This window comes from Rhagoletis pomonella, unplaced genomic scaffold (assembly GCF_013731165.1).
Source record: "Rhagoletis pomonella isolate Grant_MI unplaced genomic scaffold, Rhpom_1.0 Rhpom_scaffold_00009, whole genome shotgun sequence".
Taxonomy (NCBI): Eukaryota; Metazoa; Arthropoda; class Insecta; order Diptera; family Tephritidae; genus Rhagoletis; species Rhagoletis pomonella.
In genome coordinates, this window is record NW_023458563.1 from 28,976,906 (window position 1) to 28,995,699 (window position 18,794).

General features: G+C 35.1%; 2 protein-coding genes across 7 annotated transcripts in view; one reads left to right on the forward strand and one right to left on the reverse strand.

The window, feature by feature from the left end:
• The window catches only part of LOC118745477 (POC1 centriolar protein homolog), a 30,445-nt gene extending 20,208 nt beyond the window's left edge, over nt 1–10,237 (reverse strand). Inside the window, exons 1-2 of the mRNA XM_036478924.1 lie at nt 10,112–10,237; nt 9,910–10,054 (exon numbers count right to left, since the gene is read on the reverse strand). Coding sequence (XP_036334817.1) covers nt 9,910–10,054; nt 10,112–10,202 — 236 coding nt within the window. The 5' untranslated portion in view covers nt 10,203–10,237. The remainder of the gene's footprint in view (nt 1–9,909; nt 10,055–10,111) is intronic.
• A 2,493-nt stretch (nt 10,238–12,730) lies between these two features.
• The window catches only part of LOC118745696 (calcium-dependent secretion activator), a 393,045-nt gene continuing 386,981 nt past the window's right edge, over nt 12,731–18,794 (forward strand). For 4 of the 6 annotated variants that reach the window (XM_036479290.1, XM_036479296.1, XM_036479294.1 and 1 more), the window contains exon 1: nt 12,737–13,042. The gene's annotated coding sequence lies outside the window, so the exon portion shown is untranslated. Of the gene's footprint in view, nt 13,043–18,794 lie in introns of all 6 variants that reach the window. The other 2 variants (XM_036479292.1, XM_036479291.1) reach the window with 2 other exon arrangements.

Genomic DNA, 18,794 nt, shown 5'->3' on the forward strand with positions numbered 1-18,794 from the left:
CATACTATTTACTTGTATACCTCTCATATCTGTACTCTTAAAAAAAAATCTAAAATCTTCATACATACATACACATAGTCTTTTATACTTCTTCTCCTTCTCTTTTCCGCTTAATGACTCTAAATATTCTATAGTGGAACATGAATGGTTATGTTAACAATTATAATGAACTACTAATGCTAATAAAACGCTATGAACTAAAAATCATCTCCATACAAAAAACCCATTTCCGATCCCAACCAATAAACATCGCAATCCCCAATAACTTTTCCCTTTACTCCTTCAACTCAACTGGTTCCTACGGTGGTGTGGCACTGCTCGTACACAATTCGATTCAACACAAAGAAGTACAAACAAACAAGGATTTCGACAACATTACAGTGGAAATAATTTCAATATTTAAATTTTATCTTACTTCCGCTTACATACCCCCTTCCAAGAATTTTCATAGTAATAATTTAGTAAACGTTTTAAGCCAGGGAAATAGTCCAGGTCTAGTGACAGATGACTTTAATTGCTGACATACAAACTGGGGATCAAATAGAAATAATCGAAAGGGTGTCCTATTAGCAAACTTCATAAACCAATCAAATTATGTACTACTAAATGATAAATCACCAACCCACTTTTCAACACACAGCACCCTCATCCACATCGATCTATCGTTTTGCTCACCTGATCTTACCGCTCACACAGAATGGAAGATACAGGATGACTTAAACGGCAGTGATCACTTCCCTATCATCGTTACTCTATTTCAGAACGCGCCAAATTCAAAAACCCACCCCAAACGAAGATTTAGAACTGATCTAGCGGACTGGCCATTATACAACGAAAAATGCGTTCAACTGTAACTTACTCGTCGAGTTATGCTAAACGTAAACGCTGAAACCGCCAACATAAAAAAAATAATACTCCAAGCAGCCAACGAGTCCATCCCTCAACCTCCAATACTAAAAAACAATACTCTGTCCCATGGTGGAATAGTACCCTAGGGGAATTAAAAAAAGGCAAAAATAGACTTTTTACATTTTCAAACGAAACATGACCCAAGAGAACTTGCTACGTTATAAAAAAGTAAACGCGACCTTAAAACAAGAGATTAAAAAAGCAAACAGCCAATCACTCAGAAAGTTCACATCCATGGGCGTAGCCAGGTAGGGGCAGGGGGGTGCTCGAGCCCCCCCCCCCCCTAACTTTCACATTTCACTTATATATATATAAAATAGTACCCTGAAATGCCAGCTTAATAGGGTCGAGCCCCTACAAATCTTCCGAGAAGAAAAAAATAGAGTATCTCTCATTATACCAAGTACTAGCAATTCAAAGCAAGCACAACAAGATATTAATCTCTTAGAATTAGAATCAGCATTAAGGAAATTAAAAGGTAAAACTCCAGGTGCCGACAGAATCTCTTACCCCATGATCCGCAACGCCCCTTCCACAGTTAAACGTCGCTTAGTGAACCTCTATAATTCCATTTTTAACACCAAGATTCCCCAAACTTTAAAATACAGCCTTATTTTACCAATACTAGAGCCGAAATCAGATAAATCTGTTCCCGAATCTTATAGACCTATTTCCCTCAACCTATGCATGGCTAAGATCCTTGATAAAATAGTTGCAAATCGGCTATGGTGGTTTGTAACAAACAGCAAACTTCTAGATAGCCGAGAGATGGGCTTTAAGAGAGATAAATCGACAGCACATAGTCTACTTTTGATAGACTACCTAGCTGCAAACAGTCTCTCTTGCAGAAATCACCTAACAATTATATCGTTGGATTTCCAAAAAGCATATGATAAAATCGGCCTGCACACAATAATCGACCATCTTATAGTTTGGAAAGTAGGACCCAAAATCATAAAGTATGTACTCAATTTTATGACGGGACAGAAAATCGCTGTCCGAGTAGGCAACGACTGCTCCGACCCAATGCCAGTAGACAATGGTATCCCCCAGGGATCTACATTATCTGTCATCTTATTCCTCATCGCATATAACAAACTTAGCTCCACTCTAGCCTTGCATAAAGAAATAGAATTTTGCTCATACGCAGACGATTTTAATATTATAATTTAATCGAAAAAAGAAAGAAACCCAACAATAGACTTGAATATCATCTTTGATGACATTCTAACTTGGTGTAACTACTCAGGAGCGTCGCTGTCACGAACAAAGAGTAAACTCATCCACATTTGTCGGAAATACAACTGCCATCCTACAATTATATCCAACAATATACAGTTATCCTCTTGCGAGGAGATCAAAATACTCGGAATAGTAATAAACAGAAGATACAGGTGGAGCTCCCATAGAGCATCTGTGCTCGTTTCTGGTTACCCAACTCAACGTTATTAAATGCCTTGCTGCCCCGAAATTTAATTGTGGCACTCAATCCCTGTTATCAGTAGTGAGAACGCTACTATTATCTAAGATAAGCTACGGTCTGTTCCTATTTGGTCACTCACCCAAATCTCAACTAAACAAAATCAAAACCATACTTAACTCGGCTATCAGAGCAGCCCTAGGCGCGCTCCGGTCAACCCCAATTAAAAATATGCTGTTTGAATCTAACATTTCCTCAGTTGAAAACCAAAGAGATCTCGTTTTATCAAAACTTTACAATATAATGCTTACCAACCATGATAACCCTCTCTACAATTACATAAAAAACTACACAAAAAGAAAAACTCTGTTTAATGTACAACCAGCCTTAGGCAATATTGTAAATATATGTTCCAATTTAAATCTTCCAACCAAAATTATCAACCGAACTACAGGCAATCATCCTCCTTGGACCTTAAACACTAACTCGATCATAATCTCCTTACGAGCTTTCACTAAATATAAGACTAATCCAATCCAATATCAAGTTGCCTTTGACGAAATTAAAAAAAACACAACAAATATACCATCCTATATACTGACGGGTCTGTTAGCAACGGAAGCGTAACATACAGTATTACACAGAAGAATGAAGTGGTAAAAATCTCAAACCTTCCCTACTACAGTACAATTTTTTCGGCAGAAATTATTGCCATACACGAAGCAATCAACTGGGTCAAAAACAGAACTCAAAATTTCCTAATTTGTTCAGACTCTTTATCGGCCCTTGACGCCATCTCAAATATTAATAACCAAGATCACTACACCTCAGTTATAAGAAATGCACTCATAACAAAATACCCAAAACTCAAATTATGCTGGGCTTCAGGTCATGTCAATATACCCGGAAATGAATTCGCGGATCGCGCTGCAAACCAAGCACACCAAATGCCTATCCACAGTACATATAACCATAACTTGGAAGACATAAAACAACACTTACAATACCAACCACTGGTATCGACAAACAAACTACAAAAAAACCCAAATCAAAGACTTCCTATTACCATATAATGACAAGATATCACGACTCGACATAATTAAACTTGAAAGATTGCGACTAGGACACAATAAAATTACCCATGGACACCACATGAACAACTCCAGCCCCTCAACATGCTCCTGTGACCCCGAAATAATAATCACCATACCCCACTTACTGCAACACTGCCCCAATTATTCACTCCGTAGAAACCAAATCTTTGGCGAGGTAGATCCCCTTTTAACTCTTTTTTCCCCCTCCGGAGAGAATACCCTCTTGTTAATGAAGTTCCTTAAAACCACCAATCTCTATCACCGTATTTAAAACCACACACATAAAATACAGAGTCTAGAAATTTACACTTATACACAACTGTTTGTATATATATAACAAAAACAAGTATTTATAGATACATACATACATAGGTATAAGAACATACATTTATCAAAATATGTACAAATCTAAGCGTAAGGCCTAGCTGCTATAGCTTCATCTCAATTAGCTTATAAGATTAATTTTGTAAGCTAATTTGTTATAAATAAATAAATAAGTACATACGTATACGCCCATAGTAAAAGTGAATGCATGTTTTGTTCTAGTGAGATACTGGTAATCGATACAGCCATGAAATTTTTACACAACGTAGAAGAAAAGGTAGCGGTAATTTCTGCATACTCAACTCAAAATTTGTATTTTTACCTTCACTTTATTAACTCGGGATGTAACTATGTAATATTGATGCGCCTGAAAGATGCAGCGATTTCTATTCTCAAGTTACATACCTGATGACAGTACGAACGGCAATTTAATAGTGAGGTTGTAGTTTTTAAACTATAATTTTATTTGGATCATGACACTATTGAAGTAAATGAGTGACATGAATATAATTACATATGTATATACTTATGTATATGATAATGTATTATTAACTTCAAAATTGAGTGTACAGTGATTGTTTTTTTTAAACATTTTCAATGTGTTTCATGGTAAATAATTTTTGTTAATTTTTTATTAAATATTGGTCATGTTTTAACAAACAACATATAAATCCAAGTTTCAAACTTTGTACGATATTTCAATATTCACAATCGACTTCACAATCGATTATGCTTAGCTATTGGATCAGCAAACAAAAATTGATTAGTTAATTGGAAGTTTGTGGTACGCCGTGAAATTTTATTCTTATCTCGACGAATTGTAAAATAATTATCCATTGCTGGGGAATGTAAAAACCGAATTTTCGGTTTTCGGTTTAAAAGCAAAAAAACGATCAACACCTAAATTAAAAAAAGACTGAAAAAGATCATTAACCAAATTTAAACAAACCGGTTTTTGGAAACACTGATCTTATTTAAACATCCCTATTTTCCGATTTTGTCAATTTTCAATACCAACCTACTTCGCATAAAGGGCAACCTAATGTCGTTGACGACGGATTTTTTCTCGACGGACGGAGAGAGAGACATGGCTTAATTGACTTATCTTTTCGCTCAACCCGGACTTTTATTTTTTAGTCCAGTAATAACAGTTAAACTTGGCCAAATATTTTTTTAGTCTGAATCAGTCCTTTCCTATTAATAAACAAACCGCTTATCCAAATTAAACAAATTTGGTATCAAATCAAATAAGACTGAAATAGCTTTTAAACGGAAATATATAAGCGAAGGCCACCTATTCCCATATTAATTAAATTCAAGTTATTTAATAATCAATGCCATTTGATCCTCAGCGTTCGTTCGATTTTGAAAAATTAGGTGTAAGATTGAAGGTCTTGGGCTTTAGACGTGCCGTGAGGTTTTAGTTTTTCGAAAAATAGTTGCCACCCTTTCAAAAAATAGGATTCAAATTATCTAAAAAGTTAAATGAGTTATTGCAATATGGGTATCAAGCGAGATGGGTCTGAAAATGCTTATAATGCTTTATTTCTTAAATAAATGTCTGAATATTTACCACCATATGGGTGACAGACGTAAGAACGTAGTATTTGGAAATATTTTGAAGATTCGTTGCAACAGTGTTGCCACTTTGTGAGTAATTCCTCAAAACGTGAGGAATTTCGGGAGCGCTTCAGTATTTTTGAGGATTTTTATTTTGATATATTTGATACATTTTATTTCGAAATATTTGCAGATAACAAATGCAACCATGTTTTACACAAGAGAGTTGTTAAATCCCTCTGCAAATTTTTGAACAAAAAACCTTCCGAAGTTTTATAAAGAGCGAAATACACCACACAAGCGACTTGTCAAACATTCTTCAAACCTACTTATCCCATTTCGCCATACACCATGCAAACATGACTCGTTCAAGCAAAGAATTTTAGTTTTCTTCCGGTTCACAATGTAAAAGGGTTTGGTTTTCTTAGATTCTTCTCTCTTGCGTCCTCATTCGGTAAAAATTCCGTTGCGAATGATTCGATTTTACAACACACAACGTAAACGGTTTGTTCACATTTCGCTCAAATGGCTTGTCAAACCTTCAAAAAAACCCCCATACACAACTTAAATAGCTTTAAGCAAAGGGATATTTCGCTTGGTTTGTCAGGCCGCGTGTGTGGTGTTTTTCGCTTTTAAGCACTATTGCATTTGTTGCTAAATATTCAAAATGTTATCGATAATTTTTTTCATTCTATCATTATACACTAAGGAAAAGGATTAGTTTCGACAACAACAGATATTTAGTTCCCGAATTTTGACAGTATTTGGGAACTGTAACCAAGGATTGGGAACTATTACCATGGGTTGGTAATTATAACTAAATATATTAAAGCTTCTAATATTCATCTAGATTGTACCAAATCGTAAATTTATTTGAAGGTTTTGGTAAATACTAATAAATATTTTTTTAAAGCATATTTCAACAAATTCCATTCAACTTAACGTATGGTTCATAAAAGGATGTTATTAAGCTCTGCTAATGCGGATACGCTTTCTTTCAACACATGGTTTAGTCATAGTTACCAAATCTTAGTTGAGGCAACCACGATTTGGTTTGAGAGCGGAACATATTCATGCTTGTAAGCCACCCCTAAATAATGCTGAGCGCTCTCTGAGCACATGGGTGTTTCACATACGATTCGTGGTGCCAGATTGAGGGAAATTTCCCTATTTGAGGGATATTTTGCATCAAAAATTATTAAAAGGGAAAAAAGGGACATTTCATATAAATAAGGGATTTTCTTTTGACGCAGTTATTGTTGCATAATTGATCAAAATTCACGAATATTCGACATTCGACTTAATTAATCGTTCTGAAGATGTGATGTGGAGTGAAATGGTATATAATTGTTAAAAAGTATAAGGATAATTTCGAAAATTTTCTTACGTTAACCAATTCAAGCGCTGAGTAAGAAAGAATCTTTTCAGTTGTAACTGGTATTTCATGTAAAAAGCGGAACAAATTATCTGATGAAATGTTAAATAGCAGTGAGTGAGCAAAAAAATGAAAGTGAAAAATTGAATGAGTGAAAAAAATGCAGGAAAAGGGGTTTTTTCTTAACAGCGGTCGGCCCTCGGCAGGCAATGGCAAACCTCCGAGTGTATTCCTGCCATGAAAAACAGCTTCTCATAAAAATACACTCGCCATTCGGAGTCGGCGTAAAACTGTAGGTCCCTCCCCTTTGTGTGACCACATCAAGGGGACCGCCACAAATTGGAGGAAAAGCACATATGTGTAAGCGCCAAACTATTATTATTATTTTATATGAATTTTACTTATTTACTACTGAAACATGTATATGTTTAAATTCGTTGGGAATTTTGTGGGATAAATTTTCAAGATGTGGGTAATTGAGGGATTTTTTCCCCATTTTCGTGGGATTTTTAACAGAGAATGTCTGGCATCACTGCATACGAAGAGCACCAGCTGAGCAATGCACACAGTCCCACTTATTGAATCGTTTGAATGCGGTAGTATGCCGACCATTGCATAAAAACGATTCAATGAATGAGACTGTGTGCGTGGAAATCATTGCTCCGCTACCGCTGTTCGTATATGGGTGAAACACGCGTGTGGTCACAGAACTCTCAGTAAGCTGTGGTATGTCGATCATTGCGCTAGGTAGAGAAAGAAAAGCGTGTGCTGCTATGACATGCCCAGATTTCCTTGTTTCAGTTTTGAAGCGAGTTGTTTCGGTGTGCGCATAGTTACATTGTGGAAGAATACAAGTGAGATATCTTAGGGTTGACAGGGTGTTCAATATGGTGATGACAGAGTGAACAATATGGCATACAACACCGAATGGCCCGAAGTTGCAAAACTACGATCCGAATGAAACGCTTCGTGAAAATCCAGGGTTGCGAAGTGGTATTTTGTTGGAAAATATAAAAGCCAGGATTTTGTGCAGCTCCGAATTTTAACAAAAGAGGGTTTTGTGTTCTCAAGACGAACAGAAAAGGGTTGCTGTGCTGTTTCGTTTTAAGCTTATTTTAATCTTGAGGTATCTAATTAAATATTAAAAGGATACAAAAATTAAAGCTAAAATTTAAAATATATGTACATATCTGAAAATTTCAAATAAAATATATATTTTCACGAGAGACAAATTAAATAAAATGGGTTAACTTTAGGGGAAATATACTTATCAGATTGGGTCAGATAGCGCTTTTACGTTATAAATGAAAATAATTCCTACTTAAATTTTATATAATTTTGGTGACGTATTTCTAAGCTGAGATCTGTGAAATAATACATATTTATGTGCATATATTGTGTTGATTATGCTCTAAATCGCTAAATCATTCTTGCAGCAATCAGCACCATTGGAAAGTGAAGTGACAATAGGCAGTTTTCTTTATACAGCCCGTTTTAAATTCGAATTATTGTTATAATAAATTACAGTTATTGTTTGTTTCCATTTCGGTCAACCGCGCAAATTATTTATTAAAAAAATGCTTAAAAATAGCAGATTTTGTTTACTTTTGAATAAGACTTTATCGAGTGCGCTATAAAGACAGGGGTATAAATGCTGTAAAGAAATATATGTTGAGTCCAATCGGTTTTTTGCTAATACGGTTCTTGTGTAGGTATAAACAAGGTATATTAAAAAAAAATACCTCTCCATGAAAAAATATCGTTATTTTCGTATTTAAAATTAATCGAAATTTTATTGGGGGTTATAAAAACTTGTTTTAATCGAAACTTTGTTTTTCGGCTATATTTGTTATTATTTATTGGCCCAGATGTAAATATTGAATGAACTAACATATTTTAAATATTTACGGAACTACCATTTGTATGCAACCCTGCCTATCCTATATTCAAGTAGATGTAATTCGAAAAATTTAAACGGATTTTTTCAAATCAGCCTGAGCTGTGGACATATTGCGAATTCATTTTTAAACATTAACCACTACATTATGTTAGTATTAAATACTTTCAATTCAGAAACAATTCTTATTAGAAAATAAATATGAATCGTTTTATTTTAAATATTCCAATGTATATTTTTTGTTAATGCAGATAGTGCGGATTTAACGTATTTTATACCCGTTACATGGGGAACATAAATTTAAGGCAGATTGCTATTAACAATTTTTACACAATTTACGATTGCAATCAACTTCTTTCAAAACTATAATCTAAATGATTGCAAGTTGTATTTTTTACGATCAAAACAGATTCAAATATTAGGTATATTATGGAAATGCAATCCAATTTGATTTGAGTTATTCAGTTTTAGATACATTTAAATTTCTGTGTTCGTATGGAATATGGAATTATGTCGGGAAGCTGGCTTTAGTATAATCCGGCATTCCCTTTATTATTTACAACACAAGGAATTTTTTGATGACCCTTAACAAGAATATGGACGTGCTAGTATCGGAACTATTTCTTGCACGTTTATTTGCCAAAATTTCTTCAACGGCTCGGCGCCAGTGAGGGTATGCTGCGAATGCCGCATTATACTAAAACCAGCCTTTTGACATAAGCTACTATTCCATACGAGTGGGGCACGTGCGATATGCGGATTTTCCCAGTTGCTGTACTGCAGTAACTCGACACCTTCCTCTCCAACAGCTCTGTCCTCTATGAGCTTCTTAATGTAAATGCAAATAAAAGATGGAAATTTAAGAAAAATTACTATCACAGCATTTCACTTGTAGTGTTGCACTCTTGTAGTAAATTGGCTATCAAGCACCAGAAAATTTCTATCACGCATTTCATATGCCACCGATTGTCGTGGATCAATTAAAATACTGTCATCACAGCTTTTTGGTACTGCAGCAACTGGTGTGTCTATGGCGGAGTTATGTGGAGCTGTTGCATGACTAAAATCAATTTGGACTCTTTGAGAACTGGCTTGTTTGTTGCGAGAGCTATTGGCATCAAATGTATGCAAATTAGATTTCCAAACGAGCAACTGTTCAATACAGGAAAAAATTTATATTATATGGTTCCGCTAAAGTGCACTACTACCGTGTATAAATTGGTCGACCTTCGAATAAATCAAGCAATCTTATTGTATCGTCATCGCCGCCAGTCACCAAGAAATTTCCACTTGAGTGAAATGCAACATCATTCTCCGGCGACGAATGCACTGTATTAGCTCGCCTGCAGCAATGTCAAATATCTTAAAGCGGTTACAACTTAATGCTAATGCTAAAGCCACCAGATTACCGTCTGGATGCCATGCCAGCTGTCGTCCCATACCTCTTCCCACGGTGAACGTTCGCACACATTCGCCCGAAAATGTATCGCAAATTCTTAACTTGTCATCGCCGCACGCTGAAATTAACTTACCATTAGGGCTGAATTTTGCTGCGCGCACCCATTTGCGGTGTCCAGTGAAAGATGTGTATTTTGAATCAGTATTTTGATGGCTGTTCGCCATTTTTCTAGTCTGCAAACGAATAAGCTGACGAAGATGCAAACAAATTCAAGCACATTGTTGCATTCTACCGTACTTTTAAAAAGCTTTAAAATCTTAAAACATATGTGAAAAACTTTGATAATCTGAATATTTCGAATGTCGCAATCAAAACGAAATTTTGTAAATAGCATTTTTAAAAAGCAATCATTAATATTTTTCAAGTTTTTGGGCATATATGTTACCATTTGAACAACAAATACTACCATGTTTTAAGAGACTATTTAATGCAACTCAGGTCAAAAAAGAGCAGTTTAGACCAAAATAAGCAACTCTAAAAAACAGATGATCGCAGCTGTGGCCCAGGATGACGTCTGTTGCTAAGATATCTCACTTGTATTTGTACACAATGCATAGTTATTTAGAAATATAAAGTTTGATGCCAACCGGGGTTTCTCACTGTATATATATAAGTCATGTGAATTATTATTTGAAAGTATCTATTTAGCCAAGGAAAAAGCAAATCGGTCTACTTAAACGAACGAACGAAAAATGACACTGAAGATGGCACAACGCCGAAACCGGTTTGTCTCCAAACCAAATTTGACAAGGGATGACGGAAAATCGTTCCACAATACATCATAAAAGAAGAAAGTAAACACAACAACCTTCGAGTAAATTTTTATTTGTGTCAAACTGAAACTTTTTTTTCCAATAATAAACTATTAGCTGATTCAAGTCTACAGCAAGTTCACAAAATTAATTGAAAACTTGTATCAACCAAAGCATTGTTTATATTTGCTCAACAATGATTTTATTCAACTAACAATATTGTCCACTCAAGGTAGTCGTTTCGTAATTATTAACAAAAATACATTTGTCCCAACTAGAAGTCTCAAGTAAATTGCAGACTTTCGTGAACTAGATATTTATTTCGCCATATCCAACTATGCCACTTGGTCACTATAACCAAATCTTGGTAATTATAACTAAACCTTTTTCTGAGTCTAGTAAAATATATAACTAAATTATTCCAAATTCACTAACCTTTCACAACGATAAGTTGTTTATTTTGTTATTAAAAAAGTAAACAATATTTGCGAACTGAAACGAGAATATTGAAAATGGTGTATGGTTTAATAAACATGCACATGCACCGATTCCAAATATTTATTAGGCGACCTTTTTAGCAGTATTTTGCGAAATTGAAAACAAGAATTGGTTTCCTATGTTCTTTGGTATGTGGCTAATGGTCAGATGCGCCGGCGCTATTTGAGACGCCGATTATTTCTAAGATTGACGACGCCGCCGCCGCAATATCTATCGGCGTAAGCTTGAGGCTTACCAACTACAGGATATCATAAAAACCGCGAGTGTCAGAATTTAAAAAATGGAGTCACGCCACTTTGACTATTCATAACTTCTTTTCTATTGCAAGCACATACTTCTAACTATTGTCTTCTCCAAATACTACCAGTTAATTATGAACTCAAACATAAGCAAGCAACGCATCAATTTTTGCAACGTAATAATAAAAAATAATACGATCGTCACACTTTTATTTAGGAAAATGTCCCAATTTTATGTACGGTGATCATTTTTTTGCATTTACATAGCCTGATTTTTGTTAGTAAACCAGCGAAAATTATGTGTCCGAATAAAAACTAGCGAGTCATGCGAAAGTTCGAACTAATTGAGAATTGCCCATAAAATTATCTATGTATGTATTATGCTCGAATTCGTTTTTATATGGAAGAAACTGAGCAACACCGTCCATGAAACGATTACCAACCGAAATTTTTAGTTACATTTTTCGTTCTTGGTTGACACTTCTCAGGAAACGCTAACGTGTACTTGTAAAAATTTCCATATGAAAAAGGATTTACACAGAGCATTTCCATTTCCCAGCTAGAGATTGTGATTTTGTAGCCAAAGCATAGGTATACAGTTTACACCCACTCTAACGCATAGCAATGTTTTGAAACGAATATACATACATATCGCACACCGTCTTCAAAAGAGTCACAACTCAAAATAATACGTTCGTCAGAAAATGCGAAAAACTATTTCGTAGCACATGCTAATCATATGGGTAGGTGCGACTTTACCTTTGGGTTTTTAAACAAATTATACCAAAATTTGCTCCAGCTTTTGCTGAAAGGTAAATAAAAGCTCTGTGTAAATTTTTAGCGCATAGTTTCAAAAATGCCAAATTTTTAGTTGTGACTCTTTTGAAGACGGTGTGCAATAAGTACATATGTATGTACTAACACGAATTAAGGAGAATTAAAAATTGTGCAATTAAAATAAAATAAACCGAAAATTGAGGATAGGAGGATGAACCAAATTCCGAAAAAGCAACAATTGTAAAATGTGGTAGAAATGAAATTTAGCACAAAAAGTGGTGGAACTACCAGAAATGTATGTAGTATGGTCATGCGGCGAAAAATGTAATTTTATATGTGAACGACCCAAATGTATGCAATTCAACTTTGTACAGATGGCAGCTCTGGGTTCGCTTCGGCGCAATGTAAAAGTGGTTTGCAATATCTGTTAATTGTAGGTTTTTTCGTTAAGTCTTGCGTGTGTGCTATAGGTTATAAATAAAATAAAGCACTTTTTTCGTGCAACAATTTTTTCTGTTTACATCAATATTTGGTTCAGGTTTTCGTGCGTCAAATATAGTAAAAAATTTGTGGGCAAATATTTCTAAACTATTATATTGTGTATTTTGTAATTAGATAGAGATGATGTGCTTTGATACAAAAGGAAACACACAAACAGTTAATTTCACAAACACCAAAAGTTGATAATAATAAAATAAAATACATACAAACATAAGAAAAGAGTAGGGGACAGAGAAGGTAAGCATCGAATTGAAAATTGAATAAATACATTTTATAGCATCGAAAGCAAACAAAATATATTTATTTAAAAAAAAAAAATTGCAAATAACAAATTATTTCCTGCGCATGCGCTTTTTTATATATAGTAATAAATTCATCAAAGATTCTAATCAGTTAGTAACAGCAGTGCAACTATCAGCTGACAGACTGCTGTGGCAAACATAAAAAGCAAAGTGGTTAGGAAAACAAAAAAGAAATTTTATGAAAATGTTTCACATTAAAAACATTGAGTCCTCCATTTAAATGATACTGTCACAGTGTTTCGTCCACATCACCGATGGCAAGCTTTTGGTGGTGTTGCCAGAAGTAGTAGTCAGCTTTGGCTACTTCTTCCTCTTCTCAGCTTGTTGATACATTTACCTCTATATTACTTCTTTAATTTTTCTATAGCCATACCAGAAGCGTAGGCATGTTGAAGTGAAGGTTTTTGAACATTGAACAAATCTTTTGTTACACTTCTTATTACTTAAATTGGTATTATTTTACATACAGTTGGATGTGTGAAGAGTATTGAAACAAAATGATACGGATACAATTTTGCTAAAAACAAGAAAAGAAGTATAGGTTCGGACGAAACCGAACTTTATATACCCGGCGCACCTATTAAATATCGTTTCACCTTTCTGTAAACTTCATGATAAGGAAGGTAACCGACATAACTTCAATGGGCCCGTTAAAGTTATTTCAGACGCAGATTAGGCATGACGTCTATAGAGTTAATTCATGGCATAAATTCCAGGAAAATCTTATTTTATTCCTGCTTTGAATCCTGATACATTTAAAGAAAGCACACAACTCCTGAATGTATAGTGGATAAGGAAATTGCGAAATCAACACTGCCACCTTTCAGCCCAGTTTCGACATTCTATCGGGATTCATTGATTATGAATGTTGATGTAATTTCCATGCCAAATACACCTTTGAAGCAAGGTCCTTATTCGAAAAAATACGATGCTTTAAAAATAAAAAAAAAGAAGTGTGGACATTATGTTCGACAAAAACAGTGCATGGGCTCAAATATTTGGCATTGATGGCAGAAAATATGACTCATTAATAACATGGCAAAACTTTAGTGGAAAACATCATGATAAAATGGTTAAGGAACCTGACATAGGAATCACTCAAGAACTTTACCTACAAATTTACAAAGAAGGCGGTAAAACTAAAAATAAACCAATATGCGAGTTTTTTGTGGGGGAGAATTAATCTCTTACTAGTTTTTTTAGTATTTGATGAGATGGTAAAGCTACGAATACCGGTACAACAAACAGAATATTACGCAAATTTAAAATATACTCTGCAAAAATCGCGACTACTCAGTGCTCGCATGTTAGAGTATTCCTTAAGATCCAAGGAGTACTCTAAACTTAACCGAATGCATATAATAATGCGGTCCAATTAACATTGCGATATCCTAGGGCAGGACTAGGGGTACGATATCGAACCGAATGTATCGATATGGTACTCATTTAAAGTATCGATGTAAATATATCGGGTACACATTAGTACCTTCAAAGAACGTTATAATTGTAGCGAGTGTGAGTAACAAGAGCGTGCCTTCTCTTTTACCCAAATCGGTTTTTTGATTGGATTAACAGAGAAGGCATGCCCCTGTAACTCACACTCGCTACTATTATAACGTGTTGTCCCTATTCTTATTATCTACGTTTTTTCAAAAAGTAAATCTGAAATTAAGCTTGCTATCTAATAAAGTGTAGACATATAGGCGATTTTAGCAGAAGGTCTACCGAGAAAATATAATAAAAATCATATATGTATGTATCTAACTTATTTATTTATTTTATTACACTTTTCATTTTAGTTTTTAACATTTTGACATAAAAATGCCACATCACAACAAAATTAATAAAAGACAATTATTTTGAGTACATATAATGTACAATATATTATTACTACAAGGGTTCTGGTACTCGATTCTAAAAAGTATCGTCTTAAAAATATCGAGTAAAAAGTATCGGTATCGAATGGCAAAAGTATCGATATGGTATAGTATCGTATCGAAATTCGTGTCCCTACGCAGGACTATATTACTTCGTGGAGTACCTCTTAGCAACACAGCCTAACGAACAGCATGTAGTAATTACAACAAACAATTAAAACAATGGTCGCGTAACAATAAGCTGGTGTAGAGGCACGAGTTGGTCCGCTACTACATTACAGAGGTGTATTGGAGCAAGTACTCCAATATGGCACAATTGGACCACATGGTCCAACGATTTTTGCAGGGTGGTTAGGCAGACCACTACATTGGTTTGTTTGTTTCCTCCAAAGCGCTAGGGGGCATTTAACACAATTTATTGAAACATGTGAGCAGAGTCGGGTGAGCATAGCCTGTTTATTTCCCTTTAATTTGCATCATATCTTTTCGTTACTTAACAAACAAACATTATATTCCAGGTGGCAACTGATTTAGATCGAATTTTTTGGGAAATATGCCCCACTTTTAAAAACAGAACACGGAAACGCTCTTTCAACAGATGCGAAACCCTTGTACCAGATGGCGATTGCAGTTTCTCATTGTTTTTGTTGAGAAAATTTGGCAAACATGAAACTACCCTGCTAAGAGTGGGACTAGGTTAAATACCAGTACAGAACCACACTGCCTTGTAACCAACACTAGTAACCAAAATGGTCCAAATTTATGAAGAAAATATGGTTACATTAACATTGCCAAGTCATTGGACCTGATCACCTCTGGTCCAACGCTGCATAACATGGGACCACTTCTGGTCTACCGCTGCATAACTTGGAACCACCTAGAAAACTAATCCTTTTGGAACATGGCACACTCGGCAACCGAATCATATTGCCGATGGGCCACGAAGTAGGGGTATTCAACACATATATCAGTTTTTTACGTTTGAAGTGGTCCAGGTCAGTATAACAAGTTACTAGTATGCAACCTGGTCCTCTTGCACATACTTTAAAACTACGACTCAGTGGACCACCTGGTCCTCAAATTTTTGCAGGATAGTACTTGTAAGGTAGTAATTGTTCACTCCCGTTGGCTTACTAAAGCTAGTAGCTAGGTTTTTCGGCTATATGTAACCACAAGCTCTCCTTCGGGAAATTTTAAAATTTCGGCAAATTTAATCATGAAGGTTTACGTTATGATATATTTTAATATATTTAAAATATTGTAAGGCTGTTACAGATATATAGCAGAGTATTGCTAAACAATCTGGTACTGGGCACGTAATACGAGTATGTACCATAAAATCTTAGTGAAAGCTAATTTCCATTTGGTGGATGCTAAAGGAATTTCTTTACTTTCAAGTCATCTAAAATGCACAAATATTATTTAACAATTAATATTTTTAAAAAAGACAAGCTTAGCTCTAATTCAAATTTTAAATTTGTTGAAATATCCTACGTCGAATATCTTTTAAAGGAAATAAAGAAATTACTTAATTACACTAGGAATATGTGGTCAAAGTGTTAATTGAACATATCATTGAACTAACAAATTTGTAGCCCGTTAAGGCTTCTTTCGAGTAGACATATTGAAGGAAGTTTTGGGAGAGATGGTCCACGATGCGTGTTAAATAAACTTGGTCAATAGGCAACGAACTATTCTATTATCTAGAAGCTGGCGAAATCGGGTGTATCCATCCAAAAAGGCTTGAAAAACGTACAATAAAATTAAGTTTTACCAAATTTTCAATACATTCAAGTGTTACACCCAAAACATTTACATTACTGTAAAAGCATCCATAAATCAGAATTTTTCTGTCATCAATCTTTAGCAATATCTAATAATAATGTTTCGGGCGCTTACACTTTTGCTAAGAGTTTGGCGGAGTTCCAATTTGTGCTGTGCATCCTGATGTCGTTAAACAATTGGAGGAACCTACCATTTTACGCCGCCTCCGGACGGGAAATGGTTTTTCTGAGAGGCTTTTTCAAGGCAGAAATACAATCTGAGGTTCGCCATTCCCTTCCGACGGGCTAACTTCCTAAGGAGTGATAGTACGCACCTCTAAACACCATGGCACAGGGCCGTCGAGAGAAAATTCCGTCCCTGGAGTGAAAATTCACGGGCCGCTATGCACATATTGCATCAATTTAAAAGCACGTGATCATTTTCTTTAATGTATAGAGGCGGAAACAATCAGCACGAATCGGAATATATTTATAATCAAAGCCTATAACGGAGGAGCAATATCAGCCCTATTCTGCGTTTCGACTCGAATCGAAATTTTCTGTTTGGCAACTTTGGTATTCTGCGTTCCGTTTCCTTTCGATCAGTCTTCGAAATTTACGATTATATCTATTCTACATTTAGATCGTAGCTCCGTTTTTCTAAGTTGCAAATTTGTTGACGGGGGTTTAAATAATAAAATTTTATAAAAAAAATTAAGTAAAATATACTGTGCATGATTGTAAAAGTCATCATAAATGAATTTTCTCGATTTCTGTGTTTTCGCGAGCGGTAATACGGGCAATACGAAAAATTGGCTCTAATAATGGCAATAATGGATATTGCGCGTGGGTTTCAAAGAGGAAGCACAGGCGTTTTTGTTTTCATCATCTATAAATAAGACTGTGAAATGCACTGAATACAATTTATTCTTTGTATAAAAAATTAATAGAGGTATGTACATACATAAAATGTGAAGTTGCATAAAAAAGATGCTTTTATTATTGCACTCGTTTTTACTAAGTTTTTAAAAAGAGGTTGTATGTTGTCTCGAATTCGATTTGCTATGGAGGGAGGATAAGCTTTGTTCTTCCCCTCCTCCTGACGGATTTCAAATTGGAATTCATTTGCGTTCAAATCTTCCACGTTTTGTAAATGCAAATGTTGTGGGGTGCTCAAACAACGTTTATAATTTCACTGGCTTTGAGCGGTGAGTAATACGGTTCATGATGAGTTTATGACTCTTCACTCATCTGAAAAAGATCAAACATGTCCCTAAATCTCCGCCTTTCAACTTCTGCATCAGCAATCTGGGCCTCGTTCTCCTCTTCAAGCAATAACGCCGCGGCTATGGATTTCATTCTTATAATTATGTTTCCACTAAATTAAGAGCAAACGAAATTTTATTTTTAAATTACAGTGATGCTAGATTTATGTAGTTATTTTAAAATATTTACAAACTTTAACTTCTTAAGCTGCTATAGTTTGGTGGCAAATATTTCTTTGTTTTGTTTCGATTTCACACATTCCTAGGCAAACAGCTGATTTCGAAAGATGTTTTCTCTCTTCCTCTTCCTCTTTCGATTCGATCGTAACGCAGAATACCTAAGTTCGATTCTTGCGGAGCGGAATGCGGGAACGTAATCGAAATGCAGAATAGGGCTGAATATCAGGATTTTTGGGTCTTTAGAGTCTATTTCGGGATTTTCGACACTACTTCGGAGTTGTCAGGATTCTCGTGACTAATATCGGGATTTTTGCGACTTTTGAGGATATTTTGGTTTTCGAGACAACTTCGGGATTCTCGGGATTTATATCCGGATTTTTGAGATTTTCGAGACTATTTCTGTATATAATGGGACTTTCGGCACTATTTCGAGATCGTCGTATGACTGCAATTATGCATTTTTATCAACAATTCTTTTTGATTTGTTTGATATTTTGCTATGAATTTGGTTTTTCAGAATTCACTAGTCCATTTTTACTAATTTTGGCCGCTGTAGTCCCATAGTGCGACGTCCTTGCACATAAAGGATTATTCAATTTAGA